The sequence below is a fragment of the Aphis gossypii genome, chromosome 3, assembly GCF_020184175.1.
Source record: "Aphis gossypii isolate Hap1 chromosome 3, ASM2018417v2, whole genome shotgun sequence".
Lineage (NCBI taxonomy): Eukaryota > Metazoa > Arthropoda > Insecta > Hemiptera > Aphididae > Aphis > Aphis gossypii.
Window position 1 is genome coordinate 42,647,658 of NC_065532.1, and position 27,279 is coordinate 42,674,936.

The 27,279-nt window shown below is 27.9% G+C and overlaps 2 protein-coding genes across 4 annotated transcripts; both read right to left on the reverse strand.

Annotated features, from left to right (window-relative positions):
- Positions 1-2,144: 2,144 nt before the first annotated feature.
- Positions 2,145-9,961, reverse strand: LOC114128841 (activating signal cointegrator 1 complex subunit 2 homolog). 3 transcript variants are annotated; one of them, XM_050202919.1, is made up of 5 exons: positions 9,777-9,961; positions 9,366-9,475; positions 8,912-9,032; positions 6,678-6,876; positions 2,428-2,499 (listed from the first exon to the last, which is right to left on the reverse strand). In XM_050202919.1, exons 1-5 carry the CDS (start codon positions 9,807-9,809, stop codon positions 2,483-2,485), a joined length of 480 nt encoding a protein of 159 aa, XP_050058876.1. In that variant the 5' UTR covers positions 9,810-9,961; the 3' UTR covers positions 2,428-2,482. The 3 variants fall into 3 exon arrangements, with proteins under 3 accessions (XP_027849233.2, XP_050058876.1, XP_050058877.1); XM_050202920.1 differs by having other exon boundaries at positions 2,428-6,575; XM_027993432.2 differs by lacking the exon at positions 6,678-6,876 and having other exon boundaries at positions 2,145-2,499; positions 9,777-9,943.
- Positions 9,962-17,940: 7,979 nt separating this feature from the next.
- LOC114128840 (poly(rC)-binding protein 3-like) lies at positions 17,941-26,623 on the reverse strand. The gene is made up of 13 exons (XM_027993431.2): positions 26,463-26,623; positions 26,256-26,348; positions 25,159-25,215; positions 24,984-25,100; positions 24,669-24,926; positions 24,084-24,164; positions 23,927-24,011; positions 23,299-23,476; positions 22,702-22,836; positions 19,904-22,573; positions 19,675-19,707; positions 18,635-18,764; positions 17,941-18,515 (listed from the first exon to the last, which is right to left on the reverse strand). Exons 2-10 carry the CDS (start codon positions 26,340-26,342, stop codon positions 22,231-22,233), a joined length of 1,341 nt encoding a protein of 446 aa, XP_027849232.1. The 5' UTR covers positions 26,343-26,348; positions 26,463-26,623; the 3' UTR covers positions 17,941-18,515; positions 18,635-18,764; positions 19,675-19,707; positions 19,904-22,230.
- Positions 26,624-27,279: the final 656 nt, after the last annotated feature.

Consider the following 27,279-nt stretch of genomic DNA (forward strand, 5'->3'; position numbering starts at 1 on the left):
GATCGATTGTTACGTAAATAAATAAAAATAAAAAAACTGCAAACACTCTTTTACTTTTTTACTCTTTTATTTCACTTCTTCGCGCGCGCCGGGTTTATTTTATTATTATTATTATTATTATCGTCGTCGTCATGGGTATTTTCTTTTTCGTCCCGACGGCGACGATCGCCGCAGCAAACGTCGATTGTCGTTTCTCCGAGTTTTTGGATTCTCGTATTATGTGTACCTTCGCATATAAAGTTTTTTATATTTCATACACACACGTGTACCAGCGATATTATAATGTATAATATTATATTATTAATTGGCGTGCCTGTCGCCCGGAGCGAGGCCGTTACCGGTACCGCTTTCGCTGTCCCCCTGCGAGAGATGTACGCGCGCGCGCGTAAACGATTGTATTTTTTATTTTATTTTATTTCATTTATACGTTTTTTTTTTTATATTTTTTCATACATAAACGTCTCTCCGGCGTGTGTTATCTTTCTCCGATGCGCTCCGTACGCGCACCGCGGTGATTAATTGCTTCGGACGCGCGAACGACGGTAACTGCGTTTTTTTTCTTATTTTTATTCTGTTGTTGTTTATGTAGTCGTCGGTTTTTTTAATCCTTCGATTACTTTTTACGACGCTATAATCATTTCAATATCGTCGCCCGAAACGCCGATTTTATACTCGTAAAATAATACTGCACGTGAGTGCACGGTGTGTATATATGCGTATATATTACATTACATCGGTACCTAAGTTTAATGATATGGTTGGCGTATGGCCGATTAATACGATCATAACGCCCGAGCGAGGTACCCACCAATATAAATTTTTATCTGCAAGTACGTGTTCGTAAATAAACACGCGCGAATATCGTATAGTACTGCCGTAGTTGCTATACGATGCGTACCTATTCCGGAACTGAAAAATACGTAAATATTCTCCAAACGAGTCACGACTTTATTTTGTTTTTCGGTAGGACCTATTTACTCATGTATATACCTATCTATTATAATTTATTATAATATAGCCAAAAAATTGTGCGTCTCTCATTGTCTACGCGCAACATTCCCCGAAACGTTTGTGTACGGTTGTTTGAATAATGTTATTAATTTATTAAGTGTATAGTATAGGTACATAAAATAGGAATATCTAGTGACTATAACTATAGTGAGTATGTGAGTATATAATTTGTTATTAATTTTTTTTTTATTTTTTTTTTTTTTAGGTTGACAACTACCGTATAATATAGCCAAATAGGTACTACATTACACGCATCTACGTTTGTTATTGGTGAGATTGCTGATTTCGACTTCTCGAGTATAGTTGCATAAACACGACAATAATTTAACAACGTTTTATAAAAATTTCAAAAGTAAACAGGAAAATATAATTTATTGGCTTAAAGATTATCTCTTTTTTTTAATAGCAGATATAATATAATAATATATATTAAGTCAAATTTTAAAAATAATTTAGTATTATAAATCATATTACACTAAGTACGCTAAACAATTTTCAATTTAGGTATCAAATGTAAATTAGATGAATAATATTATGTTATTTAGTGAATTATAGTATTTTATAATAGGTACTAGGTATGTAAAATTTTTTTTTTTAAATTTAGAAACATAATATATTGTGGTCGTATTTCATACTTTATTTTGAATATTTATTTTTCTTAATAGTATTAATACCTATTTTTAAATTATCATTAAAAGTTTTTGTTTTTTTTTTTTTTTTCAATAATAATATTTTTATTGCAATAATCACTGATTAATAACTTATAAATTATTACTGATGACTAATAATTGATGTATGTGTATTGTATATAGTGATTATTGTAATTAAAAAAACGATATTCTCAATTTAAAATGTATAACATGTAGATAAGACCTTTTAAAAAACGTCTCCACAACCGTCATAATCGTTTCATCTTCGAATAATCTGTTCTTATTGTCATTCCAGTGATTCCGGAAAACGACTAAATTGAAAATTGTGTTACGATCACTATATGAATAAAATAAATACAACCGCATGTCATGATACTTCGTCAATGGATGGATTCTCCGCGTAAAACCAAATAACCACATTACTTTCGTTTACAGATTGTGAAATATATTAATTATAAGGGGTAAAAAATAAAAAGATCATCATTGTGAATAAATAAATAATCTAATGTTTCGATTAAAATGAATTAAATGATCAAGTTACAATTAGAAAAAAAATATTTTCTCAAGCCTCAACTGGGTGGTTTGAGAAGTAGAAACGCGCTACGTCATTGTCAGACGGTGCTTGGGTGGAAGGCCCGTATTGTTGTGGTTTTTGTGGTTGTTGGTATTGTGGTCGTTGTTGTGGTTGAGGCTGTTGTGGTTGAGGTTGTTGTGATTGAGGCTGCTGTTGTTGTTGAGGCTGTTGATGCTGTTGTTGATGTTCACCTTTACGCACTGGGCACAGGCACGGTACCCATTTCACGTCGGAGCTGAAATGGGTTTCAAAGATAGATTGCAACTGAAAAAAATACAACAGACTTTAGTACAATAAACTGGACGATTGTTATAATGATATAGACCTCAACTAACAACTATTACGGTAATAATAATGCAGGTCACGCAATTAAACTTTTAAATAACCTATAAATATGGTGCCGTGAACTTCCAAGAAGGATACCTAAGTACCACTTACACCTATGTATTTATTATTTAATCGTGATGCAAATAAATTATTCGAAATGATTAAACAACAACGACAACAACAAAAAAAGACCTTAAACATAATATTATTATAATCTTACATTCTTTACAGACAGAAAGCACCTCGACAGTTAAAATAATTGCAATTTATCTATAAATATAAAAACAATTAACGGAGAAATTGTGAAAATGGCTACCATGACTATTTACATATCCGTACTTCTGACAATGCCTATTAAACGTACACATACATATTATTATAATAATATCCTATATTCTATAACGTAGACATTCTAATAAATGCGTACTTTGCACGACAACTATGGAAATCACGCTTTCTTTAAGAAGCTCACAGTTTTTCAATGTCACTGAAAAAAAGTGGTAAAAAGTAGGTAAATGAAAAAAAATAAAAGTTTGTCGATAGAGATCGCAGGTGTTGTTCGGAGAAAAATAAATAACCAATACGGCCATACAAATAGGTACAACAACAGCGTACCTTATGGAATCAATAGGCGGGATTATCGTTTGGTAGCGGTGACTTTAACGGACGATATTATATTATTAAAGAGATAGCCATCTCGTCGCGCAAAGGTTAGAACACGCTCGTGTCAATTTTTTTTTTTTTTTAAAGCGTAGTTACGCACAAACGCAAGTGTAGGCAATACGATAAAAAAAACGTATACCGAAGAAAGGCATGGTTCTCGCATTGATAGTTATTATTTTGGGAGGAGGGGGAAAGAATTAAAAAAGTAAGTTGAAAAAATCCCGCGCAAACGACTTTTGTACAAGTGGAATGACGGAGAATACCTATAATATAATAATCACAACGTATACACACACACACGCACACACATATATATAAATACTACTATTACAGAAACCCACATAAATATATTTCGGTCTACTGAATCCATTACGGTGCATTGCCGCGTACACAACCCGTTCATATAGAGTCGTACAGGTAAATTATACACTCGAGTTATGGTCTAAGTCGTTACGAGCGGACATTGTGACGTGAAATTCTGGAGGGAAAACTCGATAATAAATCGATGTACACTAGTATCTACAATACAGTATATAGGTATATACCATTATTACGAGACACGCGATGCTGCTTCGAGTGTATCAATTTACGACTGTCATAACGCGGTTAAGTGTGCTCAGTATGTACGATATAGGTACGATGAGAATTGTAAAGATCTCGTAAAATGTAATGCAGTGACTGTGTAGTGGATATGTTACGACAACGACTATAGTCAACAACGTCGTTATAGTAACGTCGCGTGTATGGGACGATTTTTTTTTCAAAGGAATGAAAACCACACACGTTTATGATTTTCTTAGAACACAAATAATAGATATGTGTAGCGTGTGCCTGTGACGGCCGAGTCGACAAATTCGACGTATGTAACGTTGTATTCGATAATTGCATGTTATTTTTTATTTGACATTTCACGTGTCCAAACGATTCTCTAGTAAACCGTAGAGCAGATATTATTTACACATAGGTAATACAAAAATTAAATATTAATATATAATAGTTAATATAAATACACTATATTTACCTATATAATATAGTGCTCGAGTCGGAAAAAAATGTGAATGATATCATAGATTGTCTGTATAGACAATCGAAATTAGCGTTCCTGACGATTTAATGATTTATCATACCCCCTCCTATGGTTCAAACGCTCGTAAATGGGTATTAATAACATTATTCATTTATAAATACGCTGCGGGCATAATTATTATTTTATGATGAATTATATAGTAAGAAAATCGATAACCATTGCTGGTTTTTTAAAAGTGTATAACATACACGTACCTAATTATTTTAATGCACACGAAAAGAACTTATATAGTTTTAAAGTGTTACTATAAATCAAAATAAAATGTTTTGATAAATGGCCCGAAAATTTAATCATATTGCTATTTTGTATAACTTTCGAGTTCGAAAACATCCTCTGTGAATAATTTACAAATAGTTACTAAACTAAATTAATTTTTATACACTCACAGACATAACATGAAACGCTACAGTCGGATGGCAAAAATTCATTATAACTCCGCAAAGTAAACGTTCGATTTTTTTTCAATTATTATTTATACAAGGAGAATTTCAAAACGTATAAAAACTAATAACGTATTGAAAGGTATTTATGTAGATTGTAGGTGTTTTAATCCGATATAGCCTATGATACGGCGGGTATACGACGTATCTCTATATTGTATTCGCGACTTGTGCGTTTTACATTAAAATTTAAAATAATTTTAACCGAATATCGTAACGATTTGTGTTTTTGTAAACACTGCTACTATATTATTGTTTTATATTGTTATACAGCGATTTAAATAGGTATGCGGATGATTGTTTTTCGCACCGAGAACAACGACTAGAGGCGACGATTTAATGGGGCAAATGACATCCCTGAAAACGAGGACGCTCGCACGCGGATGCGCAGCATCCGAAACGGTCTTCAGCACTCCGCTATTTGGCGCAAACGAGCAAAAACCAGTAGATTTATGACAAACGAATGAATGTGACGATAAACATTAAACGTATATACCAGGTACATTATACCTATACATTATTGGGCGAAAAAAAACGCCCCTCTTCGTTCTTTATTGTACTTATACCTATATAATACCTATTCTTACGCGACTATAAATCTCACGGTTACAATCGGCACATCCGCGCGCGCTATCGGCGTTGGAAAATATAATACTCGCGTATACGTGGAGGCATTACGCGCAGATACAGATAGATATGTATATATAGGTACGAGCTGGTATAAGTCGGGTATATACCTGTACGCTTGTTGTACTCGCACGGACGAGAAGATACCGCGTGTACATGTCATACGCGGCTCGCCGCCGGTCGTGCTCGTCGTCGATTTCTCTCTCTGGTCGTTCAAAACACTCATGATATACAAGCATATACCCGCGATCTCGGGGTTTGACCTTCGGTGTCACTTTCTTCGATCACGAACGCGCCACGATCGGACACAACAGCGCGTACGCACACATAATATTATATTATAATGTGCACGCCGCACACGCGGGGGCTTCGGAAACGGTTTAAAATAATACGCGTAGTGTGTATAATAATATCATATAAGTAAGGTACGGAAGAAGAAAAAAATTTACCTATACCTACGTATGAATATAATACAGGTATACATATATATATTATACGTACACGCGTATATGCACATATGCTATGGGTACGCGTATATATAATAGGCGCATTATAGAAAACCTCTTTCAGCTTTTTCATTCCGTTGTCCGTTTTTTTTTTTTGCCGTCCTCGCGATCCTCGAACTCGATAAACTGCCTACGTACCCACGGCGTTCACGTATCGAGAGCTTATTACACGGGTACGACGGGCATGAGAACGCGAACGGAGCACCCCGACAGACGAGATGACGACGATGGCAGTGCAATATCACTATATTTTATAACACGTGTACTGCAGGACGCGACGGTTAAACACGGACGACCGATAAATATAATTGAATGAGATTTTCGAAATGCGTTTTTACACGACGACATTGTTATAAACGAAACGCAAATAGGATTTTATAAGATAATATTATGCATAATATTATAATTGGACGATACCTAATAGACTAATAGACGCATATGATGTTACCTACCTATAGTTTTAGCGTACAAATAGACGTGATTAAATAATTGGTTTGACGGATTATAATGGCGATATAATAAAATACGAAAACTAGACGAAAACGTATGTTGTGAATTTTGTTCTTCGACTGAGTCTGATTGCCTGTAAATCCGGGATTAACTAGTTGAACTTTAGATGTACACTTGGGATTTGTTAAAGCTTGAAACGGTATTTTAATCGATCTTTTATCAATACTATTTACATTCTACCTAAAATAGTTAGATATGAAAAATGTATTATACTAATTTTATATCACATTCTTAATGATCTAATTACATTAAATATGAAAAAAAAATGTTGATCACGCTTACATCGTAGAGGACGATTAATTACAAATTTAGTGTGAGTATCTTCATAAACCATAATTAATTTGAAATCATTGTCTGAATTTAACTCCTTGTCGATTAAATCAATTTCACACTGATAGTCAATTCGATTGTGTAAAATTGATTTAACGACGAGTTTGTTTCTCGGCATATTATACTCTTTATTCGGACGATCTTGAATTTCCTTGAAAAAAAATGATCATACATCATATAAGTATATGATTTTATGATCTCATTTAATATTTATTTCATAAAATTAGATTTCAGTTATGTATTTTGTTAGTTCTCCATGTTTGATTTTCTCCCAAAGGTAAATAAAATAATTATTTTTTTGAAGTATTTGAATACCTACGCGGATTGTAATTGATACATATACGTAGTGTGTAATAGGTATTATAGGTTCATATACAATATATTTTATAATGTGTTAAATTAAATAGGTAATTAAGTATATATTGAAAATAAAAGATAAATTAATTGTTTTTGTAAAGAAAAAAACAAATTGTTAACTCTAAGCTAATTATAATGAGTTCAGAGTTATAAATATTATACTATTCTAACGCCCAATGTTGCAAATATACGACAATCTGAAAATTTTAATTTCCCACGAAAATATTAAAACAAAGTTTCTTCTATTTTTACCTTAATATACGGCTTAAAATTATCCATATATATTTTTTTTTTCATAAAAAATCGTGCATATAAGGTTAATATATTACATTGTTTCATGTAATCTATATGAATTGTCAGAGTTGTTCAAAAATAACAAGAAAATAAATGAATATTTTTTCATATTAATAATATTTTAAAACTGATAACGATTTTTTTACAAAGTGCTTACCTTTTCAATTTTTCAATTAGATTTCAAGATTGTTTTGCCGATAATATTGATCTTTCAACATTAGTCTATATTACTCTTACATAATATATTGATCCGTATATTGTTATGACTTTATGATTAAATGAGTTTATACTTTATGACTTAAATTTTGTTTTTATCTTATGTGTTTAATTAGTTGATAAGAACGACTCTCTCTGAATAAGCTTAAACTTAAAGGGCTATTACAATATTATTTATCATTTTAAATATTGTATAGTATAGTGATTATGATTATTGCAAAATAACTGTTATTACTTATAAATAAAATAAAATTTTAGTTTTGCTGTACCGTACTAATATAGACTTAAAAACAATTCTGCAATATTCGCTGGGTAAAAAATATCCAAGAATGGACAATAATTATTATATGGATCACTAACACAGACTTCGAAAATAAATTATATACGATATGTATGAACTATATAGTTGTATATCATGCATAATGTATATTGCACAATTTACGGTATTTGAAAATACTTTAAATAACAGTTTCAACTCTGAACTATTATAATGGTTAGTTTACTTAAATCTATATACAGCCTACACGCGCTTATTCATATATTACTGGCTCATTACTCAGAACGTAATTAATAGTCGGCAGTTAATTTTCACGTGATACACGCATGATTTATACGCACGACTAACCAAAGTCAAAATTGAATTAAATTAGATGCTTAAAATTAATGAATGACAAAACATTTTAACAACTTATTATTCGATGACTTGGTCCATTTAAATTAAAATGTAAATTCACTTAACATGAAATGCATACAATTACGAACATTCGTAAATGACAAGAAAGTAATATTATGTGTAAAAGATGTATAGGTATTGTATATTACTGTAAACTATTAGACTGCCAACACATAATACACCTACATATTAAGGAACTTAATCGACTAATAATGAGAAGAAATTATAACGGTGCAAATTATAAATTTTGATGGCCGATAAATAAATTTTAAATTTTAAATACTAATTCATTTTATTTAGTTATCTTATATATTTTAATTAAGTCATATACCTAATAAAATTAAAAATATCTAAAAAATACTATTTATAGGTTTATTGGGAAAAACATAATAAATCAAGGCTTTGAATTGTAATAAAATGAAATTAATGAAGAGATTAAGCTATAAAAAGTTCTTTAAAACTGTGTAAACTTTGTCAAACTTTTAAGAGTTTCTTGAGTTAATTATAATAATTACAAACAGACTTTTGAATTTAATATAATATTATTAAATGCTGAACAAATTTGTTATTAAGTGCATTTAAATTTTAAATACTTTCTTAGCTTTTAACTTAAATTATTAATAAAAAATAATATTATAATTATTACCTTTTGATGTATTGGTACTGGTACTGCCACAGCTACTTGATTTGGTACAGGATTTTCATTAGTTTTAGCCGGTTTATTCTTCCTTTGCCACCAATGCGATGTTTCTTTTTGGGGAACTGGCCTGTGGGTGAAATATACTAAATTAATCAATGAAAATGTATAATTGTAAGATTTAAATAATTGTCACTGGTCACCGATACATGCCTACTGTCAATACTAGGTATATTCCACTAAGTATGTAAATGTAAATTATATTACCATATTTTATTATGTAAAAAACAACCAAAACCTTTTTTGCTAGGTTATTTATTGCTTCTATTTTACTTATACAGATTTTTTTTAACTTAAAAATAATGTTTTGTATGCTATACGTATATGTAATTTTTATTATAAATTATAATATTTTATACGTTAGATTAGGTCAATAATTAAAAAAAAAAAAACAGTCACTTACTCTGATTGAAGGGCGACATTATCTAAAGCGGTAGCTGGTGTAGTTGATTTTTTCCGGGAAAACAGCGTTTGATCCGTGCTCAAGACGCACAGGATTAGGATCAGGACCGCCTGTGTAACGAGAAATATAATATACTTAGTACAATTATTGTTATATTATGACGTTTAAACGAAATGTGTAAGGAAACTTTAACTTTTGTTGCGTAGTGTGTCGTATTATAGCTACATAATAATATAATATTATAATAAATATATTTATTTATTAAAGTAACTAAAATATTATATCGTCAACGTGATGCACGAGAAGTGCATATAAAATGCACATTTATTACATTAAAAACGACAAAATAATATACATAATAATATGTATTTATAATGTAACCAAACTCTAAAAATATACAAGTCTACGTACCGTAGGGGCGACGTGTTCGCCGTTGGAATACATGACGTGAATTGTGACCAAAGACTCGTTTCGGACGATACCAACCCTATTTATATAGGCACGGGTAAGATGGTAGAGGCAGTCCTACTGCCTAGTTCACCCGTACACCCAGAGGATGAAGACGAGGGTTACGAGGGTTACGAGAAGAAGATGTACGGTGTCGGTGCATCAAACACGAACCCGAAACGGATAATAATTATCCACTTCAGTGGAAACAGGAATTAAAACGAGATCGACGAATAGGCAGTATTACCTATAGTATAATATATATATACCTATAATAAGGGTACGTTTATTTTCTCCCATTTCCCCTCGTCTTGGTCACATATGCGTATAAGTACACGCGCATTTCGTCCGAACACTCCGAACTGACTTTGTGGTTCTACCGCATTCCTGAATTGTTTAATAACTATTTTTTATTTTTTTTTCTACAGGAACTCCTCGAAGAGTCTAATAACGTATGTATGTGCGTGTGTAAAAAAACAGCTCTTTTTAAAGTCAGTTCACTATAGCTATAGTGTAAGAGCTATAAAAAAATAAATAAAATAGATTTAGAAAGATGAATAAAAAAATAATAAGAAAAATAATAAGATTAATGCAACGGGATTTGTTAGAAAGGGAGTTGGGTAATTTTTTATTTTTTTGTAAACAAACTTGAGATTAACTTATCATCTTAAGTCCAAACTAAATTTTAATGAACCACGTATTTAATGACAAATCACCTATATCTACTCACGTCCATTGATATTTAGATACGATAAACAAACAAACAAACAAAAACAACTCACACCTCTAATGCTCACTTTTCATTTATTTTTAAGTAGGTATATAAAATAAAAAATGTTAAATAACATTGATGAACGTAGTCGTTTTCAAATATTCTGTAGTAATACCTATCTTTTTGTGATCAGTAAACTATTTCAATCACCACTTTAAATTTTTAAAATTAAAATAATTGTTTGTTGTAAGACGTCAGTGATGATGTCATGATGACATACTTAATTTAGATAATCATTTTTAAATATAGGTATCATTAGGATAAAATGAAATTAATTAAAATGTATCTTGAATATTTCCAAAGTTGAAAAATAATACTTTAAAAATGTAATACATTTGTTGTTAAATTTAAAAGTGACCGAAAGTTGAACAGTGATTATAGTTTTTATGTTTATATACAATTTATTCGATATGCAGTTCGTTAAATTCTGCACTATAATTCAACCCAAGAGAGATTTACTTAAACCGTGTCCCAACCAAAACGAGTCTGAGTTGACTTTACCAATTTAATTTATCAAGAACGTTGGTGTTGGTGGTCAATTTATACAGGTCGCTGTTGTCAATCTGTATGCGCGAAATTGTTTACTCGTGATCCAGAGTATAGCACAACATTCTATTTCTGGATACGACCCGGGTAATAAATTATTTATTTTATTTTTTCTGTCACTACAATTTTGAATATATTAACATAATGATTAAAAAATTATATAACTCGAAAGCGAATAATATACAAAATTATTACCGAAAACTAAAATAAATAAAAAATACTTTTAACTTAAGTTTGAACTGCAAGTGCCTACCTATACAACTTTTATAAAATTTACATTAGTATTACCAATAGATTATACTATTGTTCTTGTACCCGACATTGTTTTACTTTGAGCTAAAAAAATGTATATAATATTCCGAATTAAAAATAATTTTAATCAAAAATTGTCAAACAGCTGAGTACCTAATCATATTTATTACAACGTAAACAAATCCTAAAATTATTTTTTGGAAATCTTTTTATTATTTTTAAAAACCGATAACGAGTACTGTTAAAATGATTTATGTATATTTTCTATCTATCTTTAAATATATAATACTACGTTACCTACCACACTAATAGTATACTCACACTGCTATTTGAATACATTTAAGTCCGGACAGTAATCTAACAATAAATAAAATATTATGAAGTATATACTGTTTAAATTAAACGCTTTTAATAATCGTGCATATCGTTACTATTTTTGTTGTATCATATCGCAATATTGCGCTTGAAAGAAAATACGTCATATCATATTTGCATATTCTATATGAATAAATAGATATACAGATATCACTATAGGACAATCGTACATTGGTTTTTATGACTTTGAATAAAATATTAAAATAATAAAAATTATTGTACAATAAATTAAAAAACGACTGTACGCCGTTTACTAAAATATTATCATAATGAAAGTTGAAAAACATGAAAGACCTATCACCATATTATTATTATATAGGTACGGTTACATATAAATGAAAAATAAGTACCTATACCTGCGTGATGCGTAGTGGATTGGAATTTTAATAATTTAGCGATTTTGAAGAATAAAAAATATTTTAATCGAATGATTTAAATATTTTTAACATTTATTGCTCATATTATAAAATATGATATATTATTAATAAGATAAATACAAATTATTTATCACATGCTCGAGTAGTCGGATTACTATATATTTTAAAACACCATTGATAGCAATGACCAAAGTAATATTTATATAGTTATACTATAATATAATTATTTAATTCTAGATTTTCTAAACAGCGTATTGAATATCTTAAATCACAATATTTTTCAAATTAATTTTAAATTATACATAATTCATTAGGTATGCCGTCTCAAAATATATCCTTGTTAATATGAATTCTCTTTTGAACGGTATTATTTAAAATTTAAAATATGAGGATTAACTACTGTTTATAAATCGATTATGCATAATATACCTACATGATTACTAACACTCGGTGACACTCTGACCACAATTATACTACACGTCCCATAATTTTGTTTTTTGCACAGCTCGTAATGATTTCTTCAGTTTCCTTTTTTAGTTTCCGAAAAATCATATCCGTCCACTCAGCTCTCCGATTTTGTTATTTTCATTTGGACAATACACGACACGCGAGCACACATTTTGCATACACGCACATGACTCTATTATAATCGTATAAATAATTCATTTTATAATTTGATTGTATAAAAACAACGATAGTATTATAATCGAATAAAATCCGACCGGTATTCGCTTATATCCAGTACCTAGACCGTACGTTTGGTATTATAATATACGTGAATATCATTACTGTCGGGACGTGCATAATATTATTACGCTGGTCGGCACCTATAATATAAAGTATGATATATTCCACTGTAAAGCCTAACCCTACGAATTATATGTTGACGGCTCGTCCTGCACCTGCAGATGCGCAGTGCAAGTATATTCGTGCGCGTGTGTACACACGTATAATATATATATATATATATGACGTGAGAGAGATAGATATGAGTGAGAGTGAGACGCCGCGTATAATATATTATATAAATTACTGTTGTTTTAATAATAGGGTAAGAAAAAAATCCCGAGTGGAGAGAAGTAAGAAATACAAAAAACTAATAACGACCGGGACTGGTTTGGTTAATGGTAAATTTACATTCTCGGAGGAGAGTGCGGTAGGTAGGTACCCCAAAATGAAATCATCATTTTTTTGAATTAGGTACCTATCCATTAAACGCGTACGGAGCTGATGTACTTTGGTCAACTGGTTTCGGAACGCCGCCGCGGCCACAACCACCGTCGCCCGAGTGCGTCTCCTAGCTGTCGTCGTCGGTGAGAAATATATGTTTTTATTATTATTATCCTTCGTCTTTCCTGTTTTTTTTTCTTCGTGTAAAAGCGGTTTGAAAAAAATAGCCCTTCGAGCTGGTATACGTAATTACATCACTGCAGTTGTGTTATTATTGGTATTGTATTTACATGACAAGTGGGCGCACACTACACATTATGTATATATGTATAATAAATGTGTACACTGTAATATATATATACATATATAGGTAGCAGCTATATATAGCTCGTATACAGGTGATAATATACACGTGTACGAGATTTATATACATAACTAAATCAAAAAAAAGTTCAAAAGGGAAAAATAACATTTTCTTTCGAAATAATAATACACACATCACGCGCGTACGTGTGGTTAACGGTCTTTTTCGGTCATCACGATCAGCTCACCCAGTAACAAGACTACCCACCTGATTTCTTCACCTATATACTCATTCTACTCTATATCGTTTGTTATATAATAATATTATGTGGGTATTATAAGCCACGACATGGGCCGCCGTTTGTGATTTAATTGAGATCTCCTTCTCTGTATAATATATAGGTAATATGGGTGTGTATAATAAATAATAAAAACATACAAATCTTGTTTATGTAGATGTATTATATAATTGGAACGCGCCGACTGATTCAAATTCTAATGCTATGTGTACACTAAGTAATTACTATTGTTGTAGTTAATACATATTTTCATTTTAAAATATGTTTAACGGTTGTTTCCCAAATGATTTTGATGTTAATAATTGACGAATAATTTGTCCGACGTAACACTATACAATTTTATTATATCAACTGTCTATATAGGTACTAGTGTACCTACTACACGTCATGATAATATAGAATATCTAGGCCTAGAATGATTCACCGTCATTCATCAAACACGCTCATTGCTCGCCCATTTGATTTTTGAAACTTTTAAATACATTAAATCACATAAAATTATTACAACTAACATTTAAAGCATTTTACATTAAAGATTATTTTTAAATACTTACATTTTTTATACCATTTAAGGTAAAAACTTCGGTTTTTTTTCAAACGACGAAAGCCCATTTCTTTCCCACCAATTGCTAATCAAATGGTTTTTAAAAACATTTCAATATAATATATTTTAAATCAAAATTCAACGTGTAGTTTCTTATTTTATTAAAATGTATATCTTATTATTCTAATAATGATAGTCTTTAAATAGTTTCATAAGATATGAATAATATTAGATCTAGTATTAAATTTATCATATTCGAATAACTTTTATAAAAATTATGAAATATAGATAAATCAATATAAATCATAGGTACTAGAATTTTAAAATGTCATAGCTCCTATGTGTTCCAAACATATTATCCTTAGCATTCAAAGTTAAATAACTCAATCAACTGTACATAATTTACACCGATAAAATTAAACATTATATAGGTACTGAGTACTTGTATGTGTATTATTATTATATAAATATAAATATTATAATTTATAAGAATAAATAAAACAGAGTAGGTAGTTTTAGCTAGAATTTAACGGTTTTCATGTCGAAATATCAAATTATATTGTTTTATAGACATATCGTACTAATGTATTGTTCAGATCGTTCGGATATATTTTTTTAATTTCATAACTAACTACTTGCAAAAAATTTAAAGATGACATTTTTAGAAGTACCTGCTTCGAAAATACTACGTTTCGCATGACTGTTGTCTTCCGTTTTTTTTCAAGTTCATAAAAACGATACATGAGTATAGTAAGTATTACCAAATTAACACGTAATGCCTACCATTAATATTGAAAAAAAAATTCCTTCAAAAATTACTGGTGTAGACACGTGCTAGCTTATAGAAACGAAATTAAAGACTTTGGCTTAGAAATTAAAACAAAACATTAATATAATAAATTATGCACCTCGGGAAATTAATCACAAACTGAAAAATTAACTTTCCACTGTATCGACTTTACTCAATTTACGTTAGCAATAGATATTGTTCTTATATAGTATGTAATATGTATAGTGTATACATACGAATATATCCTTAATATTATGATAATTCTTGAACACTGCTTCATATACTCTGTCCAACATCCAAAAAAATATTTTTATCTATAACAAATAAATAAATAATTAAATACACATGTGTTTTATTCATTTAAATAGATTTTTAACTGTAGTAAATAATATGTAATACTTGATAGCTCGCTGTAGTCTGCGTGAGTGTAACAATTTATTACATGTTTTTTATTTTTTATTTATTGAATACTAAACAATAAAATTAAATGTTGGTCTAAAAACAGATGTCCTTATTATAATAAAACGGGTTATGTATTTTTATCTTAAATACGAATAGGCATGTTGTAATAACGGTTAACTAACTACGTTGTCGTGTTAATTGGTAGGACCTTACTCTACTACAAGTTACCATCACTTATTTTATATTTATAAATAGGACAAATAGGTTTATTATAATTTTATTTATTTTATATAATTAAATACACACTTTATTCAACGTGTTTTTTTTACCATATAAATATTAAACATATAATACAGTTGGTCTCACCAATTATTGGAAATATTAATATAAATAATATGTATGTACAATTATTTATAAGATTTTTTAAGAAGTATTGTATTCTAATCTTTGGTTTTTGTTTTTATTAAAATGTTTATAGTTGTTATACTTTTAAAATTTAAAATATTAGTTATTCATATTCAGTCAATTCAATAATGTTAAAGTTCTAACTGAAGCTACAACTATTGTATTTTATGATTTTGTTTCTGCTATTTTAGCTTTATAAATATATTAATATTATTTAAACATTGTTATCATCAAAGTTAAATAAAAATAATACCTATTTATATATATTTTTTTTTTTGAAAAAACATTATTATATAAACCAATAGGGTATTCAAGTATCCGTGGTAGTAAATTATTATGATTATTATTAATATTAATATTAACCGAATACCTGAAACTACACATAACTAAAAGAATATTATAAAAATCACAATTTTTTATTTATTTATAAATCCCAGGTAGTTAGTATCTACTATCTATACGATCAAGTAAATGTAGAGAATTTGCATTACTTATATTTTATTTTTGATTTCGAATTAATATAAACATATTTTTATTGTCCCAACAGGATATGACTTTAGATCCGAATGTTTGATATGTATATTGTATACACGTAAAGAAACTTTTAATTTTGTAAATATAATATATATACATATATGATTATCTATTTATCAATTGTATTAATCATTTTTTCCGCCCTAATAAAAATGTATATTCAATCACATGATGTAGTAATATTATCATTACAATATCAATAATGATGAACAAAAAAATAGTGGCCTTAGATTGCCTAAGCAAAGCGCCGTCTATCATTTATATAATAATGCCAATGCTTAAAATAATATTGTTAAATTAATTTTATTGTTATACAAATTCGACTAAATATATATTTAATACATACAACTTACTGGTTTTGAACTTGGTTTTATAATTATATTTTGTTATGTACAGATATAAAAATGTGTCTTGCACAGTAAAATCAATAGTAGTATGCACTTATGTGTGATTCATGCGATTGCATAATTCATATACCATGTAACTACTTAAATTTAATGTTTCATGGGTACAGCCAGTGGTGTCATTAAACTTTTTTACTTCATGAGGCAATATATATTTAAGGTAGATCACTACTACTTAAGATACATAAGACAAACCATATGTAATAGTATGTCATATTTAATAGCCGAGGAAGGTATCACTACTCAGTTGGTCAAGACAATGAACTCATGAAATATCCTATCATACTAAGTGCAGTTTTAATATTATTATTTGTTATATGTCTTATCAAATTTACAATAAGTATATGAGTTTGACTTTATATCATGATCTTTCTTTTATATTTTCTAACATACACATTCAGTATAGTAAAAATTGGTACTTCATAATATATTAATATTAACATGTAGGAGTATATAACATATCATACAATATAATATACATTAGTTTAGATACTGTTTCAAACTCATAACAATCTCAAAATGAATATATTTTCTACATAGCACTTTCAAAAGAATCGAACTATGTAGACAATTTTATCATGCACAGAAAATTCTAATATAAACATTTGGTGATAATTTTAAGTACCTACACTGTCTACAGTTATACCAAAAAATAGAATCGATTTTATAAAATATCAGTTTAATGTAAAAATTCTTGTTTTTTCTTAGTACATTTTTTTATACTTACCGATTATATTGAAAAATACTGGGAATTTTTTGCTTTTAGCCCATCTCCCTAAGTACTGACTGCATTCAGGTATTTACTCTCAAGGTTAAAAATCAAATTATCTTTACTGCCCTAATAGGTGACAAGATACAATTGTAAAATTAATATTGAAATATTCATCACTCCACTCAGAATTTAAAAATACAATATTTTATATGATAAGATTGAAGAGTAAATAAACAAAATTAATTATAATCATTAAAAATATTTATTTGGAAACACCAGTCAACAGAATTTAATATATATGCAATCATCAACATCCTTCAAAATAATTACACAAATACAGTGTAATCGTGTACTCTCGATTATTCGCGGAATACAGTGGCAGGGCATCCACAAATAATATATTTTTCATTAAACATATCAACAATTGCCAAAAAACATTATTATTATTAAACAAATGTATGTTGTTATCAAGTAATCAACTATCACAACCCAATTAAACCGATAATGATGTACAACTTTTTTTTTTTTGTATACTGATATGTATATAGATGATTCCGCGGGAGGCAACGTATAATCCACAACACGGATAATCGAGAGTACAATGTACTTAATTTGTTATCATTTTCATATTAGTTATAATTCAAGTGAATTAAAGCATATCCTATAGGTATATAATTTGATAAAAATCTTGTGAATCAAATTATAAGTACTCTGTTTATTATTATGGATTGCTGAAATCTTCTTCTTTGTAAATTAGATGATGAAATATTTATAGAAGTAATTCATGATTTGGCAAACTTCTCCAGTCTTTTAATATGCTAAGGAAAAATAAATACATTAATTTGTTACTAAGAATAATACATTAATAAACATTAAAATTTAAAAATAATAATTGACTGAATACCCAACTAAAAAGATAATATTATAAACATCATACGTTGTAACATCCTCCTTAAATGACCATCAGTGTTAAATAAGCCAACAATTCAAAATAGTTTTATTAACACCTTGTAATAGATGGGCAAAGGTAGTATATATATCATCCAAAATATATTAAATATCAATACCTAAAAAAAATAAGTATTACTTATTAAACTGAATAATACAAATCATTTTAATCTACATCTAATAACATACAAAGTGTAAAATATAAATTTTTTTTTATAAAAACAATAGTTATTTGCAAAAATAAAATATATTTTAAAATTGTGGAATTATATTAAGAAAAGAATTAACTTTTAATGATACTATAATATTAATTGCTTAGAAACTACATACATGAACAATCAATAATTATTAATTCACTGATAAATAGTTCAACCCTATTATAACTATTGATAAATTGATGAATATTAGTCAACATTTCAAGTCATAAAATAAAATTCTCTACCATCTAAACACGTTGTATTTTATGCGAGTAAAAGGTAATTTGCCCAGGCCATTATGCTAATTTTTATACATTTTATAATATTGTTATAATTTATTATTATTATTATTTATTTATTTATTTAAATAAAGAAGAAAATTCAATTGGCAAATACTCAACAATTAAAACATAACTGTAGTTTTTGATTAAAATTTACAATAATTTATAATCAACCAACTTTTTCTTATTATTTACTTTTAAAATATTTTGGCAATTAAAACATCAAACATGTAAGGACTAAAGAATATCACTTAGTAAATAATGAATATTAATAAAATGTCTGCAAAATAAAATAACTACATTATCTGAGTGTGTAATCTTTATCTTATTTGTTTTCTTTTTTTGCACCATGTAAAACATGGAAAAATTTATGTTCTGCAGAACCAGCACTAAATAGTTAGTTCTAGAAATAAGTGATTTGATATACTATCAAACTTAAAGTTAAAAATATTATCTGTGTTTATACCTGGATTGTATTACAATATTTTAATTTTAGAGAATGTTCAGAATATTTAAAATAATACAATTTAAAAATGCTTAAAAATACTCACATTTAAAACACATCAACAATTTGACCAATGTTTCTAAAAATAAATAAACAAAACAAATACGATTAGCATATTTAAATATAAATCCAAAAATCCAAAACAGCTTAATGATTAATGATTGTAAAAGGTGGATTACATTATCAGTAAAATAAAAAAGGAAAATAATGATAGACTCAAAAAATAAAATTAGAAACAATAATTTATTTAAACATAGAATTTAAATATAAGTTACCCATTGAGTTTGTTATCTTGATGGATTTTTCAGGAAAAAAATAGCTTTCTTGAAGCTATAGATCATATTAAATAATCATCAATAAGGATCATTGATAGATGGTAATCGTAAAAGTAGTTGATCATATATTAGATAGTACAAATGTTGTGAAAGATTTTAAGTAGCTTATACTTTGGTAGTGAGTATAATCGAAGAGTAAAATTATGTATAGAAAAAGACCACAATGTAGGATTCAGGAAAAATTGATTCAGATTATTTTTTATATCTAAAAGTAAAAATAAAATTTCATAATACAACTAAAAAAAAAAAAAATATACAAGTCTATTATTTGAATTTAAATTTTATTTTATTATGAATGTAAATATATTACTAAGATTATAATATTACAATTTAAAATGAAATTAAAATATATATTAGGTAATTATTTTATTACTATACTTTTACATTTATGAATACAAGGTGATTATTTTTAAATTTGAACACAAAGCAGACTAGTCAGAAAAGTAAATATATTTTATAAAATAAATAATACTATCAGTTTCAATTAAAAGCCATCTTTAAACTTCAATATATTAAATACAAATAAAATAATTAACTCAATTCCTCTGAGGGTATAATTAATTTTTTAGTTTTATTATAATTTTAAATAAAAATGTATTAATTATTATTTATTTGACATTTTAAGTGAAAGAAGAAGTTGGGTAAACATGAAAAATTCCATTATTTATCATTATTAATATTCTAAAAACTTTTTTAGTTGCTTAGTTGGGATGTGAGCTTAAAAGTAAATTTAAACAATTATTTGGTGCAATTGTGATTATAATATTATGTACATGAATACGACATACATGTAAGATGTAATAATTCAATATCACAGTATAAGTATAATATAATGTATAATAAATAACATTGTATCATAATTGATTGCAATACTATTATTCAAAACCTCAACAATTTTTCAATATCTCATATCCTCATTTTTCTTTAATATTTGATGACATTTTTTTAAAAGATAATTTTGGGTGAAATATATATAAATATCAGAGTATTAATATTATAAATGAAAAACATTACCACGTGGATTTTTCAACTTTGCAGTACTATTTCAATATGCAATCCATCACATATTTAAATTTATTATTTAGTATATTATTTACAAAAATAACATAAACATTTTTCAACATAAGACTTGTTTGATATTCTTTATTTGAAGATGGGATGGGGAGAGTTGTATTACAATATGACAAAATTTAAGAAAATTAATTTAGAATTAACATTATTTTTAAAAAGGACAAATCTACTATTTGATTTTAATAAAATATATTTTACAATATATCAATGATTAAAAATTAAATTACATTATCGTATTACATATTTGTCATATTATACATTTTACTTTTTGTTTATGCACATTTTAATACAACTAATAAATAATAATTATCACTGCAAAATTAAAATCAAATATAAAGTGTAATAAAAATTGAAATTTTATTTTGCATCTTTTTCTTGCATATTTTGACTTTTTTTTAGTGCATGTTTGTATGTATATTTTAAAATTTAAAATGCATATACATTTGAATTAATACTAAGAATGTTTACTATACTTGAATTTTGTTTTATATTGGACTATTTATTTTTTTATTTTTTATGTTTTGTACTTCACAAAAATATGTATGATATGACATATTCAAAAATATAATTTGTGTTCTAAATGTACACATCACTCTACTGCGGTAGGTCACCTGCTACACGAATGCAGCAAGTTATTATCTTATTAATTGTTGTAAGCTCATTTTTACATCATTTTATTATTGTAAAAAATATAATATCAACAATTGTAAACAAAGCAGATTTTATTTATTGGATACCGTACTAATATGTTAAAAATTATGAAATAAAATAAGGAATACAAGATATGTTATCAATAAGATCTAAAAAAAAATATAATGTAAGAACTAAAAATATAGGCTATAAGTAGTGATTGGAAACAATCTAAACTAAAAAGTGAAACAAAAATTGGACACAATAAAATATATTAAATAAAAACCTTAAAATGCAATAATTCCACCCATGAAAGAGATTTGTAGATATCTAATTTTTAAAGTTTAAATCCATAAACTAAATCAATTATGTTAAATAATTTAAAAACAAATAAGATGTTTTTTTAGAATTGTTTTCAGACTTTCAAAAATTAGAAGTTTCCTTAATGAGTACTTAAATAATTATAAAATAATGAAAAAAACTACTTAAAAATAGAAAATCAAGATGGGTAGGATAAAACATTAGTATGAATATCAATAATTGGGGGATTTTGGATCAATTAGCATTCAGTAAGGAGCAAACTTGGTCCTGTCTGCTTTAGTTTTTTCGCCTGAAGGACTGCGGTTTCTCTGGAAATAATTTTTCGGACGATGGACACCTGTGGTCTGTATCGGAGGGGATTGATTGGCGCCAGATAAGGCTCCCAAGAGGTCAGTTAGGCCGCCAAGAGCAGATAAGCTGGATAGGGCATTAATGGCACCCGGCTTGGCAAATAGTTGAGCCAACGGGATGGCGGACGACAAAGGAGATGCGGCCACCGTCGGAGGAGTGGGCAAGGTTGAGCTGGACCCATCATCAGGACTAGAGGATGAGTTAGCCCCCTCAAGATTGGCTTTCTGCAGTTCCACGCTAAAGAAGAAATTGGGATTAGTGATAAAAAAGGACATATAATAAAATATGAGGGATTTAATGATAACAATAGGATTCTCAACTATGATCCTACGAATATTGTCTTAAGTATAATAATAAAGTTGTACCTCATTTCAATTAAATACTTGGCAACTGAAATAGAATCTTTATTTCCTGTAATTGTTATATGTCGATCTTCATTCTCGCCATTTTCATGAGTTCCTTCACCTTTAGCTATATGCACTAAAGCACCACTTATTTGTCTATACAAAATACATACATAGTATATTTACTATTTATTATTATTATTTTTTTTAGATAAATCAATCAATGTTATCACAATTAAATGATATAAACTCTAGATCAAAAGTATTTTAGTAAAACATTTATTCTAAATATTAATTAATAATACAAGCAAATTTTTTATCAAAAATAAAATATTTGATTTTATAAATTTAAGCTTTTATGAATATTGAGTAAGAATTTGAAATAAAAATTTAGTGAATAAATAATTTTATATCAGAAACATTAACTTCAGAAATAGAAGTGTTGGAAATTTTATTCACTGTAAACAATTATTATAACCAAACTGATAAATGGTTTTTTTTTTTTATGTTTGTATATTATATAATATATATATATTTACAAATTAAAATAAACCAATCAATTTAAGAAAATATATTTATTTTTACATTGAGTAGAATATTATGTTAGTTACTACTTACCGAATTTCTGCAATTTTACTTCCTCTTCTACCAATGACACATCCGATTAAGTCATTAGGTACAGTCATTGATATAGTCTCAGTGTTTGAATTAGAATTTTGATTTTTGTGTTCCCCACTACCATTTCGGTTTTGACGATTTCCTGTTCTTAACTGACTTCCAGCTAATGCAGCTAAGGCTAAACATATAATTGTAAACACCTTCACCAATCCCTTTAAATATGACATTGAGAGACAAAAATGATTCTCGTGGAAATTAATATTATGTTAAGTATATTTAAGATTAATCATTTTTATCTTACATTTCATTAAAAAATGTCTTAATTAAAATGAGATATAAATATATAATGTTCCCTTAACATAAGAGGACATCCGACATTATATCTTAATCTGTTAAATCAATCTTATAAGTTCATAACATATCAAATTGTAAGTTTTGAAGTGAATTGACTCATAAATCAAATTTACAGTTCAGAGTATTATCTACACTTTATTTGGTTTATTAATTTATCAGCTACCTTCCCCTAAAAGATTTAACTATATACAAATAGTTAGAAATATCAATTATTATAAGATTGAGCTTTTTCACTACTATAAAAAACTAAAAAAAAAATATTTTTTGTACATACCAGCTGGATTGATGCCTCCAGTTGATGCAGTTCCTAACCCAAGAGCTGCAAGACTGGCCAAAGGATTAGTGCGCTGTCTTCCAAACTATAAAAGTATTAACATAATCAAACAAAGTTTATATTATTAATAGATCTGAATTGGTAATAGGAAACTTACATCATTACCAACTGCATTACTAGCAAATCCTGAAGTTTTACTACGAGGATCATAAGGGATTGTTGCACTGCGTGGCGGTGACTGAAAATGTACATACACTCTTTGATATTAATATTATATTAAAACCGAGATTAAAACATACAATAATTTTAGTAATTAAAACATGCTGAACAATAAAAGTAAGCAACCTAAGCACCAATATATAATAATATAGTAGTCTCAATAATATTAATCTCAAGAGGAACATATTATGATATAAATTTGAGTTACGTATTTTTTTATATACCTCAATATATTTTATAAACATTTCAAAAGGCAAGAAAAAAATTGAGTAATCCAGAATTAACTAATTTCCAGATTTTAATAATGAGTCTTTATATATTTGCCATAAGTATTTTGTAAAAAAAAATATGATTAACTGGCTAATTTAACCAGAATCATTGTCGTAAAATAAATTTAAATACTTTAATAATGTTAATATCTATGGAAAATTCTATGTGCCTCTATCCCTCCCTCAAAATACCATACTTTTAACTATATAATTTACTTGACACCGGAAATAATTAATATTCTATATTTTCTTACATCTAGTAGTACATTGCACACTTGATAAACACATTGAGATATTGTGCCTGTAGTACCAGTAATTGATACTAATCGTTCAGTTGAATTGGGTAACATATCTGATGCTACTTGTATGGCAGCTCCACTCGATTCTCTAATTTCTTTTATTTTACATCCACCTTTGCCAATTATGAAACCACATTGAGATGCTGGCACAATTAGCTTAAAAGTCAAAGGTGCTTTAGGGCCATTCCAGTCACCATTTTGTCTCTCAAAAAACTGAAAAGAAAGTTAATCAATTCATTTTTACAAATTGATTTTCATAAAAGTTCTTACTTCTTCAACTCTTAGTCCAATAAGTTCTGTAGCTTTACAAATTGCATTTGTAGTTCCAGTAATGGTCACAATACGTTCTGGAGTTGAACCATCAGAGATTAAAACTCTAGCACCAGACTATTAAAACAATAAATTATTTAATAATATAAATAGATTGAACAACTTAACTATTTACCTGGTCTCTTATATTTTTTACAGTTTCACCTCCTTTACCAATCACATTTCCAACTTCCTAAAGTTAAATAAAAACGTATACATATTACATTTATATGTTACGGATAATGTTAAAAATAATATATTAAATAGACTATATAGAGTTTTTGTTAGCATACAATAACAAAGCGTCAGACTGCCAGAGTATAATATCATAATCTATAACCAAGTTAGGCAGTTATCTTACAGATAAAAACAAGTGAACAATATATATGAGCTTAATATTTATCTTGATTGATATTGATATATAAATAAATATTATCAATAATTCAAAATGGTTTTATATTTTTATCTCATGCATGATACATTTTTATATTTGTTGAGACTTTATCCAAAAGTTCTTGACTAACATCATATTATCTGGTTAATGTTAATACTAGCAACATTTAATAATATTCATGACGAGTAATAATAACAGTTAAATGACATTTAAATGTCAACATTATCCAAATGTTAACATTACTCGTCATCTATATATAAATGACATGCATACATCTAGTATACAGTAAGCTAGCTACATTTCTAAAAGACACTTTACAATCTTATAATTATTTATAATTACCTACCTAATAATCAGAAATGTAATTTAAAAAAGTATTAAATAAGTTAATCAATATTTTGTATTATAATACATTGAAAAACAAAATTAATAAAAGATAATGAACCAAAACCCATTTATTTATTTATGATTATTCTTAAAAACACATCATACAACACAATTGCAGTAGATAGTTTATGCCAAACGCATGCATCGTATACAAACATTTAGGTTCTGGCTGTTTTATTAATTATTTAATACTGAAGTATCTTTGCTTTATTAAATACGTTTACCAATATCAAATTTAAAACAATAACATTATCTAGGCTCTCGTGGTCACCGTATACCATCAGACGGTATAATAAAATATTATTGTCTTAAAAGTTTAGTAATAGATTAATTTACTGAGTATTAAAAACAAAACTACTTAATGAAAATATGAAACGTTAATAGATACAAACAAATGCATATATACCTAGTGTATACTTAAGTTACACAAATCAAAAAAATATACAACATACTCGGCCATGAAATAGAATCCTTATAGTCAAATTGACGTCGTTATAATCATTGAAAGATCCATTGGAACTTTGCTGCATGTTTTCCATTTTTACCTTAACATACATGGACAAAAGTTAATTATAATATTTACCTAATTAATAACACATAAAAACAAACATCACTGTCGGTAAAGGACAACAATTAACTGTATGGCGTATCTCTAATACCTATGCAGTAATGCAGTATGCGAATTGAACACACGGATCTCGACGTAATAACAATCGGTGGAAATTTACTCGTGATATATTTGAGTAGGTAATTACTAATTTCAATTTTTAAAAGTAAAAATCATTCTATTATTTACGATAATATTATGTGATATAGTAATATTTTGATAGACGCGATGAATAATGCAGTGTTGCCGTTTATGAATAAACGAATAAATGTAAGATATCTCATCCACTCTTACCAACAATTGTATAAAAACTACTAAATAATTTAACAAAAAATAAATAAATAATGTACACTGTATTCAAGTATTATACCCAGAGCTGCCGTGTTATGTGGGAGGCAAAGGGGTCAATTGCCCCCTGGCACCTTAATTTTATAAAAGTAAGGGGTCGCCTTTATTTGTGTTTGATATGCTACATTGCTACCTGTGGCCCCAAATGAAATTTTGCCCCGGTGCACTGAATTACTTGACACGGCTCTGAATTTATACTAATGATAATATTCGTAATAATCCACACTAAAATATATGTTTACTCAATGGTGTGTTTTATAATATATAACGTTTCAACTATATTAATAATTATTTACAGTTTACCTACTGGCTACTCAGAAAATTTGCTAATTAAAATATTCAAAATGTTTTTTTTATCTGTTAGTAGGTACCAAATTTTATAATGTATTTATAATTTTACACACTGTACCTACGTCTGCAGTTCATTGACTACCTATATTATATTATTATTATTACATCTACGTAAATTTGAAATGAGATTTTGAATTCGAAACGGTCATTGCAGGTTTAGCACAAATTTA

Excerpts from the sequence above, each read along its gene's own strand:
- LOC114128841 (XM_027993432.2), bottom strand. The coding sequence starts at position 9,809 with ATGTATTCCAACGGCGAACACGTCGCCCCTACG. Across the intron at positions 9,476-9,776 it reads GCGAACACGTCGCCCCTACG|GCGGTCCTGATCCTAATCCT; the intron begins GTACGTAGACTT and ends CTCGTTACACAG. Across the intron at positions 2,500-8,911 it reads CAGTACCAATACATCAAAAG|TTGCAATCTATCTTTGAAAC; the intron begins GTAATAATTATA and ends TATTTTTTTCAG.
- LOC114128840 (XM_027993431.2), bottom strand. The coding sequence starts at position 26,342 with ATGGAAAACATGCAGCAAAGTTCCAATGGATCTTTCAATGATTATAAC. Across the intron at positions 24,165-24,668 it reads TGTGCAATGTACTACTAGAT|TCACCGCCACGCAGTGCAAC; the intron begins GTAAGAAAATAT and ends GTACATTTTCAG. Across the intron at positions 22,837-23,298 it reads AGTAAAATTGCAGAAATTCG|ACAAATAAGTGGTGCTTTAG; the intron begins GTAAGTAGTAAC and ends TATTTTGTATAG.